Here is an 18,128-nt window from a genome sequence, read left to right on the forward strand (position 1 = left end):
TTATTTCAGAATATAGTTTCTCCTTAATTCATTAGGATATTAGCTATGTAACCTTAACATTACAAAATATTATTTACATATAAAATGTGAGGTTTATATCTTCAGGTTTTTGTGCTTTTGAGGGCCCACCTTGACACCTTAAAAGAGGCCTACTTGTCAGAAAGTGCTGAACACCAACTTCTGAATATCAGGCCGCTATAAGATGTCAACTGTTTTGCACCCAAAAATTGGAGGACTCAAAATCACAATTCTCTTCTGAAAATGTAGGCCTGACTTATTTTACTGGGGTTTTCCTACAGGAGTTGATGCATCCCGACACTTAAGGAAATGCAGCAATTGCTGCTTTATGTGTTAATAATGTCATCATCTATTATAAGGAAAGCCTCAAGCTCTGAATTCAGTTGCTAACATAAGTAAAATGAAATACACTTGAAAATATTTGGAAGAAAATATAGTATATAATTTAAGTCTACCCATATTTTCTGTTAGGGTTAAATTGTCAGTACTGTTTATGTGGTTGAAAAGTGTGTATAAGCCCCAGCTAACTGGATAAACTGGCTCCATGCCAGAGTGACTGGTCCTGGGGCTGCTGGGAGTCCAAGGGATCTATATCTGCCAAATGGGAGTGAGGCACAAAGATTTTTAGTTTGAGTGCTTGTTCATGTCTATTCCAGTCAGGCATCTATGCACACACATGCACAATAGCTGGAAGATTTTTCCCATAGCAGCGTCCGACGGGTCAGCCTGGGTGCCCCCTAGAGTCGTGCCTCATTGGTGCTCAATATAGAGCTCTGCCGACCTACCGCACCCTCCGTTCTTTCTTACAGCCCGTGACAACTTGCTGGAACATCCCATAGCCCTTGCTTTAGCAAGAATGACTATTTTTGTCTCTGTATATAGTTCATCTCTAGTAAATATACAGTTAATGTTACGAGGATTCCCCCCTCTTCTGTGGTAGATGTGGTCCATGGGGTTTAAGAAATGTGTGGTCTGTGTGAAGCACATGCCTAAGAATGATCCTCATTCATCCTGTTAACAGTGCTTAGGAAATGGTAATCAAGAGATCATTGTAAAATGTGCTGTGAGTTCTGTCCCAGAACTATTAAAGTAAGAGAACAGTAGTATTTCTTATGGAGGCAGCTCTCCACCCTACTTGGTGCCAAGAAAAGCTCTCGCTGAAATACTTGGCACTGGCATGGCTCCTCACATGGCCAATCAGGGGGCAGAAACGGGTCTCACTCACTGGTACTTCGGGGGAAAAAAAGAAAAGCCAGAGAGAGACTATTCTCTCCTGGCCAAGCCCAAGGAGACTGTGAGACTGTAGTTGGGCCACCGCACCGGTTCCCTGGGTAGAGCTAGGTTGACTTCTGCTCAAGTGAGGCAGTTCAGTCTGGGCCCATCATGCTCACCAGACCTCAGTGACCAGTAGCTGCTGCTCCCCTCAATGCAGAAATGTCTCCGCTTAAGGCCTTAACATCAGTGTCCCCTTACACTTATTCTATAAGGACAAGGTTCAGCTCAGGCCTCATCCAGCTTTTCTCTGGTGCACGGCTTAAAAGCTGGCTCCCGGGGCGCACCGGCTCCCGGGGCGCACCAGCTTCCAAGGAGCTGGCTTCCCCCTCACATGTAACTGCGGAAATTTTCAGCGGTTACACAGTTAGCAAATTACACTCATTTAAACATTTCTAGTGTAAAGCCATGGTCTCACTCACTAAAGCCAAAATAACTTGTACCATACATTGTTTAGTTGGTCAGGGCAGACCTCTGTGTACAATTGACTGTTGATGGGGTTTCCAGATCTCTGGAAAATGAGGACCTCATAGGAGAACCATGAGGTCCTCCAGAGCAATTTGATCTCCTTCTGACTTTTTTAAATAAAGGAAATACTGTAGATGTAAGGAATTTGATAGTTCCATATGGGCAATTAGTAGTTAATTTGGAGCTGATGGGGATTAATAGGAGAATTAAAAGATGGATAAAGAACTGGTTAAAGGTGAGACTACAATGAGTTCGACTGAAAGATGAACTGTCAGGCTACAGGAGTGTTACTAGTGGAGGCCCTCAGGGATTAGTCTTGGGATCACTCTTATTTAACTTGTTTATTAATGACCTTGACACAAAAAAGGGGAGTGTGCTAATAAAATCTGTGGATGACACACAATTAGGAGGTATTGCCAATGCGGCGGAGGACTGGAATATCATAAAAGAGATGGACTATTTTGAAAACTGGGGTAATAGAAATGGGATGAAATTTAATAGTGCAAAGTGCATCGTCATGCACTTTGGGATTAACAACAAGAATTTTTGCTATAAGGTGGGAACATGTCCATTAGAAGTGACAGAAGAGGAGAAAGACCTGGGTGTATTGCTGGATAACTGAGCTGAGTAGACAGAGAAGTGTTCATGCCATTATAAAAGGCACTATTGAAACCTCATCTGGAATATCATGTGCAGTTCTGGTCTCCCTGTTAGAAAGATGAATTCAAACTGGAACAGGCACAGAGAAGGGCTACTGGGAGAAATGGAAAATTTACCTTATGAGAAGCCACTCAAAGGCTGGCTTATGTAGCCTAACCAAAAGAAGGGGGAGGGGAGATATGTCTGTTCTTTATAAATATATCAGGGCTACGTCTAGACTGGCATGGTTTTCCGCAAATGCTTTTAACGGAAAAGTTTTTCCGTTAAAAGCATTTGCGGAAAAGAGCAACTAGATTGGCACGGACGCTTTTCTGCAAAAGCACTTTTTGCAGAAAAGCGTCCGTGCCAATCTAGACGCGGTTTTGCGCAAGAAAGCCCCAATCGCCATTTTTGCAATTGGGGCTTTTTTGCGCAAAACAATACCTCTTTGTCTACACTGACCGTCATGCGCAAAAGCATTTGCTCAAGAGGGCTTCTGCCTGAATGGGAGCAGCATAGTATTTCCGCAAGAACACTGACAATCTTACATGAGATCGTCAGTGTTCTTGAGGAAATTCAAGCTGCTGTAGGCAGCTGGCAAGTTTTTGTGGAAAAACTTGCCAGTCTAGGCGCAGCCCAGAGGTATAAATATATCAGCGAGAGAGAAGTTATTTAGGTTAAATGCCAAAGTGGACACAAGAACAAATGGCTATAAACTGGGCTAACATTAGGCTTGACATTAGACAGAAGTTTCTAATGATCAGAGCAGTGAAGTTCTTGAACAGGCTTCCAAGGGGAACAGTGGGAACAAAAAACCTAAATGGCTTCAAGACTGAGCTTGATATATTTATGGAGGTATGGTAAGATGAGGCTGCTTACGATGGCAAGTAGTTGATCTGCAATTGAGAACAGCAAATATATAATCTAAATTGCAGCAGATAATTCTTTCCCAGATGTCTATCTGCTGGGTCTTGCCCACATATTCAGGGTCCAACAGATTGCCATATTTGGTATTGGGAAGAAATTTTCTCCCAGGTCAGATTGGCAGAGATCCTGGAGATTTTTTTAACCTTCTCTTGTAGCATGGGGCACAGGTAACTTGCAGGTTTGAACTAGTGTAAATAGTGGGTTCTCTGTAGCTTGAAGTCTTTAAATCATGATTTGAGGAATTCAATAACTCAGTCAGAGCTTAGGGGTCTGTTACAGGAGCCGGGCCTGGTCTACCCGTCGGCTTCCTTTACTCCTTGCAGAATGAGTAGTACAAGATACTGGTGGGTACTGCTCTCAGCGCTTGACTGGGGGTCTGTCTACATTAGACCCCTAAATCGAGTGCTAGAAGATTGGCCTCCAGAGGGTCGATCTTCTCCGTAGTGTAGATATGCCCTCAGTGAGGTTCTGTGGCCCGCAATGTGCAGGAGATCAGACTAGATGATCGTCTGACGGTTCCTATTTACCTTAAAGTGTGTGAGTTTAAATATGTGCAGTGTTTAACCCACAAGTTGGCCCATGCAACTATCTTCATTTTATGTTCTTTATTCATTATTTGTCCTATGCCACTGAAAACTGGCTTCCATTTCTTGATTGAGTATGACACAGAGATTATAGTAACTGTGAATAGCATTGTCAGCTGAAGAAACCAGCGAACTTGCAGGCTCTAAACTATTTAGAAAACACATATCACCTGCAGATAAACATTTGTCCCTGCTTCAAATAGCCTTTGTGAATGGAATGTGCCAAATTTCCATATCAGAACAATTCAACGAAAAAGTATTTATTATGCAGTTCTGTTAGGATTGCAGGATTTTTGTGGCATGGCTTTCTGTGAAGGAAGAGGAATGTTACAAGTTGGCCTTTTGTCTGTGACATGCCTCAGTTGAAAAATCAAATTCTAGTGAGCCTTTTCCTTTGCAGAGGCTGTCCAGGAAAAGCTGCTGTTTTGCCATGCACACGTGTACACATATACACACAGGTACAAGTTGTCTTTCATTTTGTATACTCTATTTCAGTCTTGTGTTCTTTCATATGTAGTGTTCTGAGATCATTTAATAAAACAAAGACTATTTTTACTTATTGGCAGCTGATAATAAATTATATTTTGATTACTTATTAAATGAAGAATATTATCCATATTATAAAATCACTGATGGGGGCAGGGGAAGGAAGTCCATGCAGATGAATAATATATTCCATTCACTAGTTTGTGGACCTGGGGGTCTATCAAATATAGATTTGATCCTAGAACAAGCCACATGAATCCCTGGTCTCCACTGAAATGAAAGGAGTTATCCCAGATATGTATCCCTGAGTGCTAACTCCTGATTTTGAATAGTTGATTTAGCTGAAGGATGTGAAAAAATACATGTAAGCAAGCAAGTTCTCTGTTAATCTATATATGAATATTTGTGCTTGGAGTTTGTACCAGGAAGTACATGGAATATACTGTGTTCATAATGTGTGGTTCATATACAGCACATATTAATGGCAAATATTAGTTTGCTCATTTGTCATTTGTATTAGAAATGCTTATTTGATCCAGTTTCTTCTTTTGAGGATTGCATTTTTTCAGCAGAAGTGTAGTTTTATTTGAAAGGTGCTGTAATTATTCCCTCAAATACACATATAATTGGTGTTCTCAGGTTTCTTTGAATACTTCATGAGGCTTATTTGGGATGAATGCAAGGACTCTTCTTAGCAATAGGAACTTTAGGTAGCTATGGCTACTTTTCCCCTCTTGAATTTTCACAGCTTCTGTAGTAGGCCATGATTAAAAAAAGAAATGGTGTTCTCCATCTTGGATTCGGCCTGCAGAGGCTCTCTTGACCACCTCTGATATAGTAGCTTCATCTAAGTAACATTTCCCTAGTTTGTTTATGCGAGACGTATTTAAAAGCCTTTTTAAAGTCAAGATATATACCACATTTACCACTTCTCCCCTCTTCACAAGTCTTGTTATCTTGTCAAAAAAGCTGTCAGGTTTATTTGACACAATTTTTTTTCTTGACATGTCCATGCTGTTACTTATCACCTTATTATTTTCTAGATGTTTCAAATTGCTTAATTATTTGCTCCATTATCTTTCCAGGTACTGAAGTTAAGCTGATTGTTCTGCAATTCCCTCTGTTGTCCTTATTTTCCTTTCTATAGATTGAAAGAATATTTGCCCTTTCCTAGTCCTCTGGAATCTCTTCTGTCTTCCATTAGTTTTTGAAGATAATTATGAATGGCTTAAATCTCTCCTCATTCAGCTCTTTGGGTATTCCAGAATGTATTTCATCAGGCTCTGGTGACTTGAAGACATCTAACTTGTCTAAACATTTTTTAACTGTTCTTTCTCTATTTAACATCTGTTCCTACTTCATTTTCTCTGGCATTCTCTGTTTGATATCCAATCTCTACTATTCCTGTTGGTGAAAACTGAAACAATAAAGTCATTTAACATTTCTGCCATTTCCACATTTTCTGTTGTTGTTTTTTCCCCTCACTGAGTATCAGGCCTACCTTGTCCTTGGTCTTCCTCATATGTCTAATGTATTTGTAGAATGATTTGTAGAATCATGCAGACTCCCATCACTTTCCTGCTATTACTGTCAGATTATTAACCTTTTCCCTTCACAAACTTGCCTTGTGTTGGGAGAATGGTCTTACTTAAATGCAACTACCTGAACATTTTTTAATAGGCATAATGTTCAGCAGATTTATTGTGTAATGTGCTTCCTCTCCTACCGCTGCATAATCCTAAAGCTGGTGTTCTTTGTTCTCCTTCATGAGCTGCTGAGTGTTGTTTTTAAAATAGGGTACTGGTATACTGTAGCCAGTTAGGGTACAACTAGACAGCGGCGCTATTTCGGGATACGTCCCAGGATACATTTTCTGTGTCTTAACAGTACAAAATGCAATCAAAATAATATAAACTTACTATTCCGACGTCCTGATAAACCTCGTTCCATGAGGATTGAGGGACTTGTCAGAATAGCGGTCTATTTAGAAATTAGTGCTGTATAGACAATTTGTGTAGCTCAAATTGCATAGCTTATTTTGAGCTAGCACCACTGTGTAGCTGCACCTTTAGTGAATTGTCACAGCCACAGCACAGAAAGGCAAATAAGCTAATTTGCATTTTACGGACCTGTGGGGGCCCTGCTGATTCCCATCCTATTGGGCTTTTCAAATCAAGCTTTGATAAGGGTACTCATTGACTTGGTGAGAGAGGTAAAACAGGCTACCAGATTTTTCAAAATGGAATTAGTCAAATTGGAGAAACAAAGGAATAAACCATAGGGAGTAGGAAAATCCTTGATGGTGATTGGTCATCTTCATTCTGCTTACTGAAAGGGGTTAGAAGAGGAATCCATCATTTGCACTATTGCAGATTGAGCCACTTAAAGTACATTAGCCTGAGAGACTATAATTCCTTTATTGTAATTTACTGGATTATGCCCTTAGTAAATAGTTAATCTGAATTGTGCTAATTCAGAACATGGTTATGAAGATAAATGTAATCTTTAAAGGACATATCACCTGAAATAGTTAACAAAAACTCCTGAGGTCAATTGAAACTCTTTCCAACACTGCTCAATTGTTTTAGTTTGGCCGTTCAATTTTGAAATAGAATATGTTGACTATGAGAGAGACCATGTATGTAATGACAGATATTATTGCTCTTTATGTTCCTATATATGCAGTAGCACTTCAGTGATACTAATCTCTGTTTACTTATTTAAAAAGATATATGTGTCTAATAATTAGGTACAAACAAAACTTTCTGGCAAAATAAACTTTTGTGTGTCAGACACAATTCCATAAAAGTAGCTTAAATTATAGACTCATAGAATACTAGGACTAGAAGGGCCCTCGAGAGGTCATCGAGTCCAGTCCCCTGCCCTCATGGCAGGACCAAATACTGTCCTAGACCATCCCTGATAGACATTTATCTAACCTACTCTTAAATATCTCTAGGGATGGGGATTCCACAACCTCCCCCTGGGCAATTTATTCCAGTGTTTGACTAGCCTGACAGTTAGGAACTTTTTCCTAATGTCCAGCCTAAACCTCCCTTGCTGCAGTTTAAGCCCATTGCTTCTTGTTCTATCCTCAGAGACCAAGATGAACAAGTTTTCTCCCTTCTCCTTATGACACCCTTTTAGATACCTGAAAACGGCTATCATGTCCCCCCTCAGTCTTCTCTTTTCTAAACTAAACAAACCCAGTTCTTTCAGCCTTCCTTCATAGGTCATGTTCTCTAGACCTTTAATCATTCTTGTTGCTCTTCTCTGGACCCTCTCCAGTTTTTCCACATCTTTCTTGAAATGTGGTGCCCAGAACTGGACTCAATACTCCGACTGAGGCCTAACCAGTGCAGAGTAGAGTGGAAGAACGACTTCTCTTGTTTTGCTCACAACACACCTGTTAATGCATCCCAGAATCATGTTTGCTTTTTTTGCAACAGCATCACACTGATGACTCGTATTCAGCTTGTCCACTATAACCCCTAAATCCTTTTCTGCCTTATTCCTTCCTAAATAGTCGCTTCCCATTCTGTATGTGTGAAACTGATTATTCCTTCCTAAGTGGAGCACTTTGCATTTGTATGTATTAAACTTCATCCTGCTTACCTCAGACCATTTCTCCAATTTGTCCAGATCATTTTGAATTTTGACCCTATCTTCCAGAGCAGTTGCAACCCCTCCCAGCTTGGTATCATCTGCAAACTTAATAAGCGTTCTTTCTATGCCAATATCTAAATCGTTAATGAAGAAGTTGAACAGAACCGTTCCCAAAACAGACCCCTGCGAAACCCCACTTATTATACCTTTCCAGCAGGATTGTGAACAATTAATAACTACTCTCTGAGTATGGTTATCCAGCCAGTTATGCACCCACCTTATAGTAGCCCCATCTAAGTTGTATTTGCCTAGTTTATTGATAAGAATATCATGTGAGACCGTATCAAACGCCTTACTAAAGTCTAGGTATACCACATCCACCGCTTCTCCCTTATTCACAAGACTCGTTATCCTATCAAAGAAAGCTATCAGATTGGTTTGACATGATTTATTCTTTACAAATCCATGCTGGCTGTTCCCTATCACCTTGCCACCTTCCAAGTGTTTACAGATGATTTCCTCAATTACTTGCTTCATTATCTTCTCTGGCACAGAAGTTAAACTAACTGGTCTGTAGTTTCCTCGGTTGTTCTTATTTCCCTTTTTGTAAATGGGCACTATATTTGCCCTTTTCCAGTCTTCTGGAATCTCTCCTGTCTCCCATGATTTTCCAAAGATGATAGCTAGAGGCTCAGATATCTCCCCTATCAGCTCCTTGAGTATTCTAGGATGCATTTCATTATCGTGACTATATCTCAGAGCATGTCTTATATGTTTGATCTGTCATTTTTTGGTTATCCTATCCCTCCTGCTCCTACTAGAAGAAAGTAAATACTATAATGCAGACAGATGATGCTGAAATAATCTTGTCATTTTATGATTCCCTGGCTCTGAGTATATGTTTGACCATAAAGGCCAAACTGAGTTCTCCAATACCTCCATGCAGATCCTCCAAATTCTTTCATGTGGTTGCTAAGTTGTATCCTTTGAAAGAATCATGGAGATTAATGATCAAATCTTGATCAGATTTTTGGGTATTTCCTGTGAGACAGAGACGACTGCACTGAGGTATTGTGCATATACATCAGTTCATGGGCCTCCTTTCTTCAGTGGACTCATAGTGTCATGAAGTCTTGCTCAGGACATTCCCCATTTGTAAGGGGATTCGGTGTTGAAAGGAATACTTGTTTATCTTTTTTGTGAGTTGATACTCCACAGGGCGTAAGGAGTCTGGAGGAATTTTCGGGAATGTTCTCTGGTTCCCCTTCTCTCCATTCCTAGATCCGTCTAACAGCACCTAGGGTCTGCACAGGTCTAGGGATTGGGAGGAAACATGGTGCTGTGGATCCAATATATCCCAAAACACATGTGGGAGGCAGGAAATTGATGAACAGAAGGTGACTTTTGCGGTGATTTTTAAGGGGACGATTCTTCTCAAGGTTCATGCTGATAGTTGGGGGAGCCAACAGCCTTGACAGGCCCTTGGGCAAAGTGTGTGGGGAGCCTAGCTCCATGTTCCCGGAAGGAGCCGGGCTGGGGCAGTCAGCCCTCCATGTTGCCTGTAATGTGTCATGACTCTCCCCTGTCCCCTCAGCCCTCAGCCACCTGGGACATGCCATGCAGCATTGCAGGATGCAGCAGCCGGGTGCTCTTGGCGCCTTTGAATCACTGGGCCCTGGGGCAACTGCACCTCTTGTCCCTCCTGTCAGCGGGCCTGATGATAGGTAATGTTTTTGTTATGGGAGCACCTGTCATGGACCAGGTGTGCATTATGCTAGGTGCTGTACTATTAAAAGAACAGAAAGGCAGTCCATGCGTCACAGAGCTTACAATCTAAATAGTGTTAGCAAAGTTATGAACATTTACCATGAACAGTCAATATGTAATTTTCACAGTTAAAAGATTTGTCTTAATTACATGTAGCTCATGAAGATCTCTTCAGCAACACTGACTTATTTTTTAAAATGATTGTCGCTGGAGCCTCCATTGTTTCTTATTGGATTCTGTTTTTTCCATTAATGGTGTGCAGCATAAAGAGGATCTGTTGAAGAGAACAAAACAAAGGGGCCTACTCCCAATTAAAAAAAAAACTTGAATAATTGTACGTTTATTTTTTTTAATGTTTAGTCTCACATTTTGCAGAGAACAATCTCAAATATTCTGTTTTTGTGTGTGTTCTGATACTCAAAACAAATTTGCCATAAAAAATTATTTGAATCTACTACCCGTGTTGGCATCCCGAGTTTCAGCTTAATGTGATGTTTAAAGGATCATGTGTACAGTATCACTCTTGCTGTAGAAAAAACAAAGTGCAAGTTGCAAGTCAGGTTTAATAAAAAGCCCTTTGTTTTCACTTATGAATTTCCCAGTTCTCCTTTTGAGAGGAAACTTTCCAATGCTTTGTGTCAGCTCAAAGGTTAATTGTAAAAATACCTGAGTTAATTCCTTTCTGTTATTTTTAAGTGTGATGTGTCTATTTTACTTATTTATTTTAAATATGAAGACTATTTTGTATCCAGTCCCACAGTCATTGGGCAAAACTCACCAGTAATGTCAATGGAGACTTTAGTCTAAGTAAGGATTGCAGATGAGGCCATGCTTTTACATATAAGAGTCAAACTAGTTAATTTTGAGATATTGAACTTGTCTGTAGCTAGTTCTCAGTATAAAGAACTGCTGAAGCAAAGCTTTTCATGTAGCTACAGACTGAAATTTAAAACCCAAGGAATTGTGAGACAACACTATAATACAAGCTGGTTGTTCCAGGGCATGGGTTTTTGCATAGCTAGTAGAATGCTAGAGGTTACAGAGCGAGGGAGAGAAGGAGAGGGTGGAAGAAATGCTGCAACCACATTTCATTTTTTTACATCAATACAACCTTAATGTGGTAAATCAAATGAAGTCAGGAAATACAAAAATTACAATTTGCATGTTAAAATTAACTTGGCCCCATTGAATATACAGTATTCATCATTTAAATTGCTAAATTGTTGGCATTGGTAGGATCCGTAAAATATAGATTACTTTCAGACAGCAATTGTAATGATTTCAATGGTGATTGCTATGCACTATTTTGGGTAATTTCACTGTAAAATGTATAATGTATAGTGTGTGCAATATAACTATTTCCCACTGGTAGACTAATCTTAACTTCTATATTTTGACTTCATTTAAAATTCACAACCTTGATTGATATTTAATAATTGATATAGTTCATGGGTGGGTAGGGTTACTTGTGGGCAGGATAGCTTCTGGCTAAGTCAGCCCTGATTACAGGTTGAGTCCCACCTGAGGGGCAACAGGGGATTCCAATGCAACCAGTGGTGTGGTTGATAGGGGAGCAGAGCTAGCCTGCCAGAAAGTTGGATAAGGCCTAAGAAAATGTAGCTATCCCTGCAGATAGGGCAGGGAGTAGTCACTCTACAAAGTCCTGAGGACGGCACAACCTCAGAAGATGGGGAGAAGCACAGATTCCAGGCAGGAGAGGAGGTGCTAGGAAGCAGACTGTGAAACTGAGACTGTGAGAGCTTGTCTTCTATTTTTCAAAGACTTTATGTGATTTTTTTTTGGACTGTGTAGCGAGAGAGACTGAACTAGGGTTGAGGCCTGTAGGGCTGCTGTGTATCAGAAGACTAAATAAATAGACTCTCTTGTGAGGATTCTTTGAATTACCTTTAAATAGCAAGTTATTGAAGGGCCTTCATGAAGGAAAATCCGAGGTGAGTGGTGGCCATGGTGCTACAGTGCCATGAATTTGTAACTTTACAGAAATAAAAATCTCTGCCCTAAAGAATTTAATATCTAAGCTGATGTGTTAAAGTTTTTGTCTGTATTAATAGTATTGCGTTAGGCTAAAGTATACTAAGCCCTAGAAGAGAGGCATTGGACAGAGAGGAGAGGATGCCAGGAACTTCTCTGTGACTAGCCGCTGGAAAGGGCGGCAGCACAAATTCTAAAGGAGTAGTAAAGATGGGTGGATTTGTGAGCTGTTAATCCCTGATATTGCTATATCTCTGCCTCCTTATTCTGGGGAGGGGGAAGTCAACATTTGGTTCTTAATAACAAGCATACAGCAAAACCTGCTAATAGTAAACTAGACATAGTGAGTTTTTTTTTCTAGGGGGGAAGTTGTGAACATTTAAATATTTAATTCTAACTTGCAGTGTGAAAATAACACTTCCAATAACAGCGATCTTCAGCTTACAGCAAAGTTCAGCAGAAAGAAAAACTGTTTACTTTTGTGACAATAGGATCCAGCCAGCATGGTCAGAACACAGTAGTAATGGGTCAGTTTCAGTTTGCTTCTGCTGCAAAACAGATCTTTTCTAATCTTCTCCAATCAGTATGTATTAAAGAATAGCTTTATTTTAAAAATAATTGGAGCAACTTTCCAGTTTTTCTTCTTTTCAGTATGCCTTAGGCTTAGGATAGAGAGATGGAAAAGGAGACAAAGGAAAAAAACTGCATATGAAAACAATTTGATAATTAAGTGTGTAATCCAGAGTATCATTAATAAGAGAATGGAAACTTCTTGTCCCATACTAATAGTGCACCAGTTCACCAAAGCTTAAGAAACTATTTGTCTGCCATATTACCAACTGTTGATCTAGAAAAGATCTAGGCATTTTACTATATTTTGCCCTAAATTTGATATTTTTCTGCACTGTCTTGTAGGCGTATGAAGAATTCCATTTTTGGCTCTAGTTCACTTCTGTCTTCTTTGTAACATACTGCAACTGCAGCCTAATTATTATTTAATTTATCCACTGGTAAATTATCCACTGGTGTCTAGTTGTGTGGTCTTCAGTCATCTTTCGTATGGCATAAAACCCCAGCAGTATGAGATGTCCAGGTCTATGATGGTGGTTCAGCTAATTGCCTGAGGTGAATGGCAAAGATTTCCAGCATATGATCACTGAGAACATGGGTTGACAAGGCATTCCATAGTTTGAAGTTTGTTTCTGCAGCCCCAATAGGATTGTGCCTCAGTCCCCACATATGGAGGATGTTGGTACATCTGCTATCTGATGTGGCTGCAGTTCAGGATGGACCCTATGTTCCAAAAAACCCCCCAAAAACCAGGAGATTTGTGGTGCTTTAGGGTATGTCTACACTACAACGTTAATTCGAACTAGCATGTCCACATTAAGTGGACCCTGAACCGGGCTTAAGGATGGCTGGAAGCAGTGCCGGCAGGGCATCAGAGGAGGACTTAGAGCGTGGAGATGCTGTCTCAGGCTAACTGAGGGCTGTGCTTAAAGGGTCCCGACCCCCACCCCGGACAGACAGTTCTCAGGGGTGCCCCGCTTGCAAAGCAGTGCTGGCTTGGATTGCCCGGAGTACCCACACTGGGCACATCACAGCACTCGGCCATCAGCCCGGCTGCACTTGCCGCAGGCTGTCATCTGGGGAGAGGGAGTAATTGGGGGTCTGCAGGAGAGCTTCCACCCCCAGAAGCCCGCAGAGCCAGCCCAGTCCTCCCCATCAGGGGCTCGTGCCCCATTCCTCCCTCACCTCCTTCCACTTACCCTTCCCTAGCCCCTCTTCTTGATGTACAAAATAAAGATAACGTGTCTTCCAAAATGGAATCTGTCTTTATTGAACAAAACTGGGGGAGACTGGGAAAAGGAGGTGGGAGAGGGGAAGAGAGAGGCTGGGAGAGGGGAGGGCAACTACAATGATCAGGGGTTGGGAACAGGTCCCATATGAAGAGAGGCTAAAGAGACTGGGACTTTTCAGCTTAGAAAAGAGGAGACGGAGGGGGAACAGGATAGAGGTCTCTAAAAGCAGGAGTTGGGTGGAGAAGGTGTATACAGAAAAGTTCTTCATTAGTTCCCATAAAGAAGGACTAGAGGACACCAAAGGAAAGGAATGGGTAGCAGGCTTCAGACTAGTAACAGAAAGTTGTTCTTCACAAAGCACAGAGTCAACCTGTGGAACTCCTTGCTGCAGGAGGCTGTGAAGGCTAGAACTAGAACAGAGTTTAAAGGGAAGTTAGATCAAGTCATGGAGTGGTATTAGCCAGGGGGTAGGAGTGGTGTCCCTGCCCAAAGTTTGTGGAAGGCTGGAGAGGGATGGCACGAGACAAATGGCTTGGTCACTGTCTTTGGTCCATCCCCTCCAGGATCCCTAGGGTTGGCTGCTGTCGGCAGACAGGCTACTGGGCTAGATGGACCTTTGGTCTGACCCAGGAAGGCCATTGTAAGCTCAGGGCTCAGGGTCGGGGGTCTCACTGGACCCCCTTGATTCTCTTGCACACCTGCTCCTGGGTGGCCAGGCTGGCAGCTCTCCTGCCCTAGACGGCCACTTTCCTGTGCCTAGTGCGGAGGTCGTGGACGAGGTCCACGATGTCTGCACTAGCCCAGGCGGGTGCCCGTCTCTTGCGGTCCCGGGCAAGCTCCCAGGAAGAGAGGGAGGGCTGGGGGGCATCGGGTGGGTGGCTCGATCCGTGCCAGGTGCAGGGTCTGCTGGCTGGGTGCTGGCAGGCTTGCACCTGGCACGGGCACCGTAGCCAGCCCGTGCCCCTTTAAGGGGTCCGGGGCCGGGAGGGGGGGCAGACGAGTTTCCCTGGTGTTGGCCAGAGTGGCCACCAGGGAAACTTGGAGAGGGCTAGCCTCCCACTAGTTCGAATTAAGGGGCTACACACCCCTTAATTTGAACTAGCTAGTTCGAACTAGGCTTAATCCTCGTAAAATGAGGTTTTCCTAGTTCGAACTAAGCGCTCCGCTAGTTTGAATTAAATTCGAACTAACGGAGTGCTAGTGTAGCGCCTATGAAAGTTAGTTCAAACTAACGGATGTTCGTTCAAACTAACTTTGTAGTGTAGACATACCCTTAGAGATTAACGGGTGTGTATATATATATATCCATGCCTCTGTAAACTCTACTCCAATTCATCTGATGAAGTGGGTTTTACCTATGAAAGCTTATGCCCTAATAAATCTGTTAGTTTCATAGGTGCCTCATTATTTTTGCAGATACACACTTACACGGCTACCCCTCTGAACCTGTATTCCAAGAAAGTGAAAAGCTGCTGGGCTCTTTGGTTGGGTCCTTCATGAAGTGCGTGTTTTATGTTTAACATGCACCTTGCTTGCCACTGATCATTAGGGGAAGCTGATGCTTTGAGATTTCCCACTGCAATCCCAAAAGAATTTGTTAGACTCTCAACATGTTATTTGGGTTTTCTGTATTGGAAGATCTTATTCCCTTGAATAAGGTGGGACTCCTGCAGGGGTGGATGGATGTGTGGTCTTTGGAGCAAGCAGGAGATAAGCTCAAAATGTTCTTGCTATGAGAAGAAAACTATAACAGCCTGTAATCTTATGGAGATGGCTGACATAAAACATCAGCTGATCTGTTAATTTTTTGAAACTTGTTTCAGTGAAAGATGAATTTTAAAATCTTATATCCTTTCTATTTAGGGGCATAAATTAGAGTAAAAGAATGCAACATATTAACTATATCTTTCTGTTCCCTTGAATGCATTTATAACACAGCCATTGCTGTAGTATTGTGACATCATATAGACAATTTGAAAGTCACAATTAACAGAACTTTATAAAAATAGATTTCCGAGAAACTTGCTAACTTCCCTTTCCCACTTTAAACATCTCTCAGAATGTGTTTTATGGATAGAAGGCACTAGGTTGCCGCCTTCTGGTTCCTTTTGTTTCCCTTGTACAGCAATTCACAGGAACCCAACTGGTCTGCCTGCTTAGGCATCACTGGATTTCTTTATTAATTCTCCTTAAAGCAGAACACAGTCAATGTTAGGTAGCAAGCTAGCTCTGCTGTGTAAGAAGATCTAACTCCTTCCTCTGGTTTCTTTCCTTCTGTTCCCCTTTCTGAACATAAAGTGAAGGGAACTGCTGTCTCTCAAGGGTAGCCGGCGTTCTCACAAGTTGAATTGCTTATTTATGTGCTGTGAAGAAGTAATTATAACTAGTTCAAATCTACACTGCTTGCTAAAGTATATTCCAGCTTCCTAATATAAATATCCTAAATCATGGGCTACAGCCTAGTTCACAAATAAAAATGTCTAAAAGAATTTCAAGACTTTTGGGCACATGCATATGTGTAGTTCTCAGCCAGAATGTGGCTCATTGTTTACATATCACAAAAGGGTGTGGTTAAACAAAAGCTCATGTGCCATTTCACCTTACAGTGAGGTCATCTTGCTATAGATTTGGGGCATCAGGATTTTAATAATAGCAGACAATATAATAAACATAGTCATGTGGGTTTGAATCTCTGAATAAGAGTTTGTATTTTATTTCAGTACAGGATCCAGGAGAAGTTGTCTAAAAACTCTTATTAAAACACATTTTCAATAATGGGAAAGAATACTTAACATTTTATTGGCTGAGCCAATTTCTTTTAATGAGAACATTCTGGCTTTTTTTGTTTGATCAAATATGACTGTCTCCTTTTACAAGAACAAGCAGCAGAAATAACATTTAAAAGTCTCCAGTTCATTACACCAATACAATGTACTCACAGGGATGAATTCACAAAAGGAATTTTAAAGCTTTGTTTTTATTTTTAGTTCCTGTCTTTACTTTTTTTCTTTTTAAAAAATCAATTATGATGTTAGTCACCTGTGCTGTTGAAAATAATAGATAATCCCTTTGCCCCCATCATGTATGTCAGGTCAAGCTGTCTCTCTTTGCATGTGCATGTCTCATTTTAGGTCATTCCACACAGTCACATGTATGGCATTAATCTGTTTAGTCTTGAAGGAGTGAGATTTATCCTGACCTTTCTGAACTTTCAGACTACTGAACTTGGCTAAATGAGTGGGAGAATAGGGGAAAGGTGAACATTTTCTTTTAACGTTGAGTGCCTGATGGTTGTACTGAATAAAGGTTGTAAACTGCTCTATGTCCATACATTTCCATGTGAGAGTATTTTAAGGTGATTGACACTACAGAGTAGAATCCCCATACAGTGAAGAACTGATGGGAAGAACTCTTGTTAACTGTATACCCTATGGCTGCGTCTAGACTGGCCGCTTGAATTTCCGCAAAAGCACTGACGATCTCATGTAAGATTGTCAGTGCTTTTGCGGAAATACTATGCTGCTCCCATTCGGGCAAAAGTCTTGATCCGAAAAACTTTTGCGCAAAAGGGCCAGTGTAGACAGCAGAGATTTGTTTTCCACAAAAAAGCCCCAATTGCGAAAATGGTGATCGGGGCTTTTTTGCGGAAAAGCGCGTCTAGATTGGCCACAGACGCTTTTCCGCAAAAAGTGCTTTTGCGGAAAAGCGTCCTGCCAATCTAGACGCGCTTTTCCGAAAATGCTTTTAACGGAAAATTTTTCCATTAAAAGCATTTCCGGAAAATCATACCAGTGTAGACATAGCCCAGGTGTACTCAATCTGAAATCTTTATTTTATTGATACTTAAGCTCTTTCAAAGTAATGTTTTCTCCTACTGCTAATGTGGCTTAATATATTTCTCTGTTTTTCATTTCCTAGGTTCCAACTATGGGAGTCCCCACACAGTTCATGCCAACATGAATGCCAATGCAGCAGCAGGGCTTGCCCCGGAGCATATCCCTACTCCAGGGGCAGCTCTGTCCTGGCAGGCTGCTATCGATGCTGCCAGGCAGGCCAAATTGATGGGTAGTGCTGGCAATGCAACAATATCCACAGCTAGCTCCACGCAGAGGAAACGACAGCAGTATGGGAAACAGAAAAAACAGGGTACAACCACAGCTACACGTCCTCCCCGGGCATTGCTGTGTTTAACGCTGAAAAATCCCATCCGGAGGGCATGCATCAGCATCGTTGAATGGAAATATCCTTTTGGATGTAGTCACGTGGAAACCAGCAAGTTGATACTGTGCATTAGGCACAGTGCATGAATGTGAATAAATAAATACATTAGGCTGATGGGCACCTCTGGGAATCGAAAGTGGATGGGTTCATTCAGAGCCGTCGTGCTCAAAAGTTTTAAGTGACTGTACTAGGCTAGAATCTTGAGTGTACTCCATCATATCCGAAGGCAGCAAAAGTTTTGTACTCAGGCTTCTCCTGTTGTGTAACTTCATGTAGGTCTGTATTAAAAAACCGGTAGCAGGTCCGTGCCTGCTGGCTTGGGGCTCACTGGGCTGAGGTGACAGCG

The 18,128-nt window shown here is 41.5% G+C and overlaps 1 protein-coding gene across 1 annotated transcript in view; it reads left to right on the plus strand.

Annotated features, from left to right (window-relative positions):
• Positions 1 to 18,128, plus strand: part of CACNA1C (calcium voltage-gated channel subunit alpha1 C) — a 630,647-nt gene that overhangs the window by 14,566 nt on the left and 597,953 nt on the right. The window contains exon 2 of the mRNA XM_089769299.1: positions 17,480 to 17,803. Within this exon, the coding sequence (XP_089625425.1) occupies positions 17,480 to 17,803 (324 nt within the window). The remainder of the gene's footprint in view (positions 1 to 17,479; positions 17,804 to 18,128) is intronic.

The sequence above is a fragment of the Pelodiscus sinensis genome, chromosome 1 (assembly GCF_052426305.1).
Source record: "Pelodiscus sinensis isolate ZL-2025 chromosome 1, ASM5242630v1, whole genome shotgun sequence".
In the NCBI taxonomy this organism is placed as follows: Eukaryota; Metazoa; Chordata; order Testudines; family Trionychidae; genus Pelodiscus; species Pelodiscus sinensis.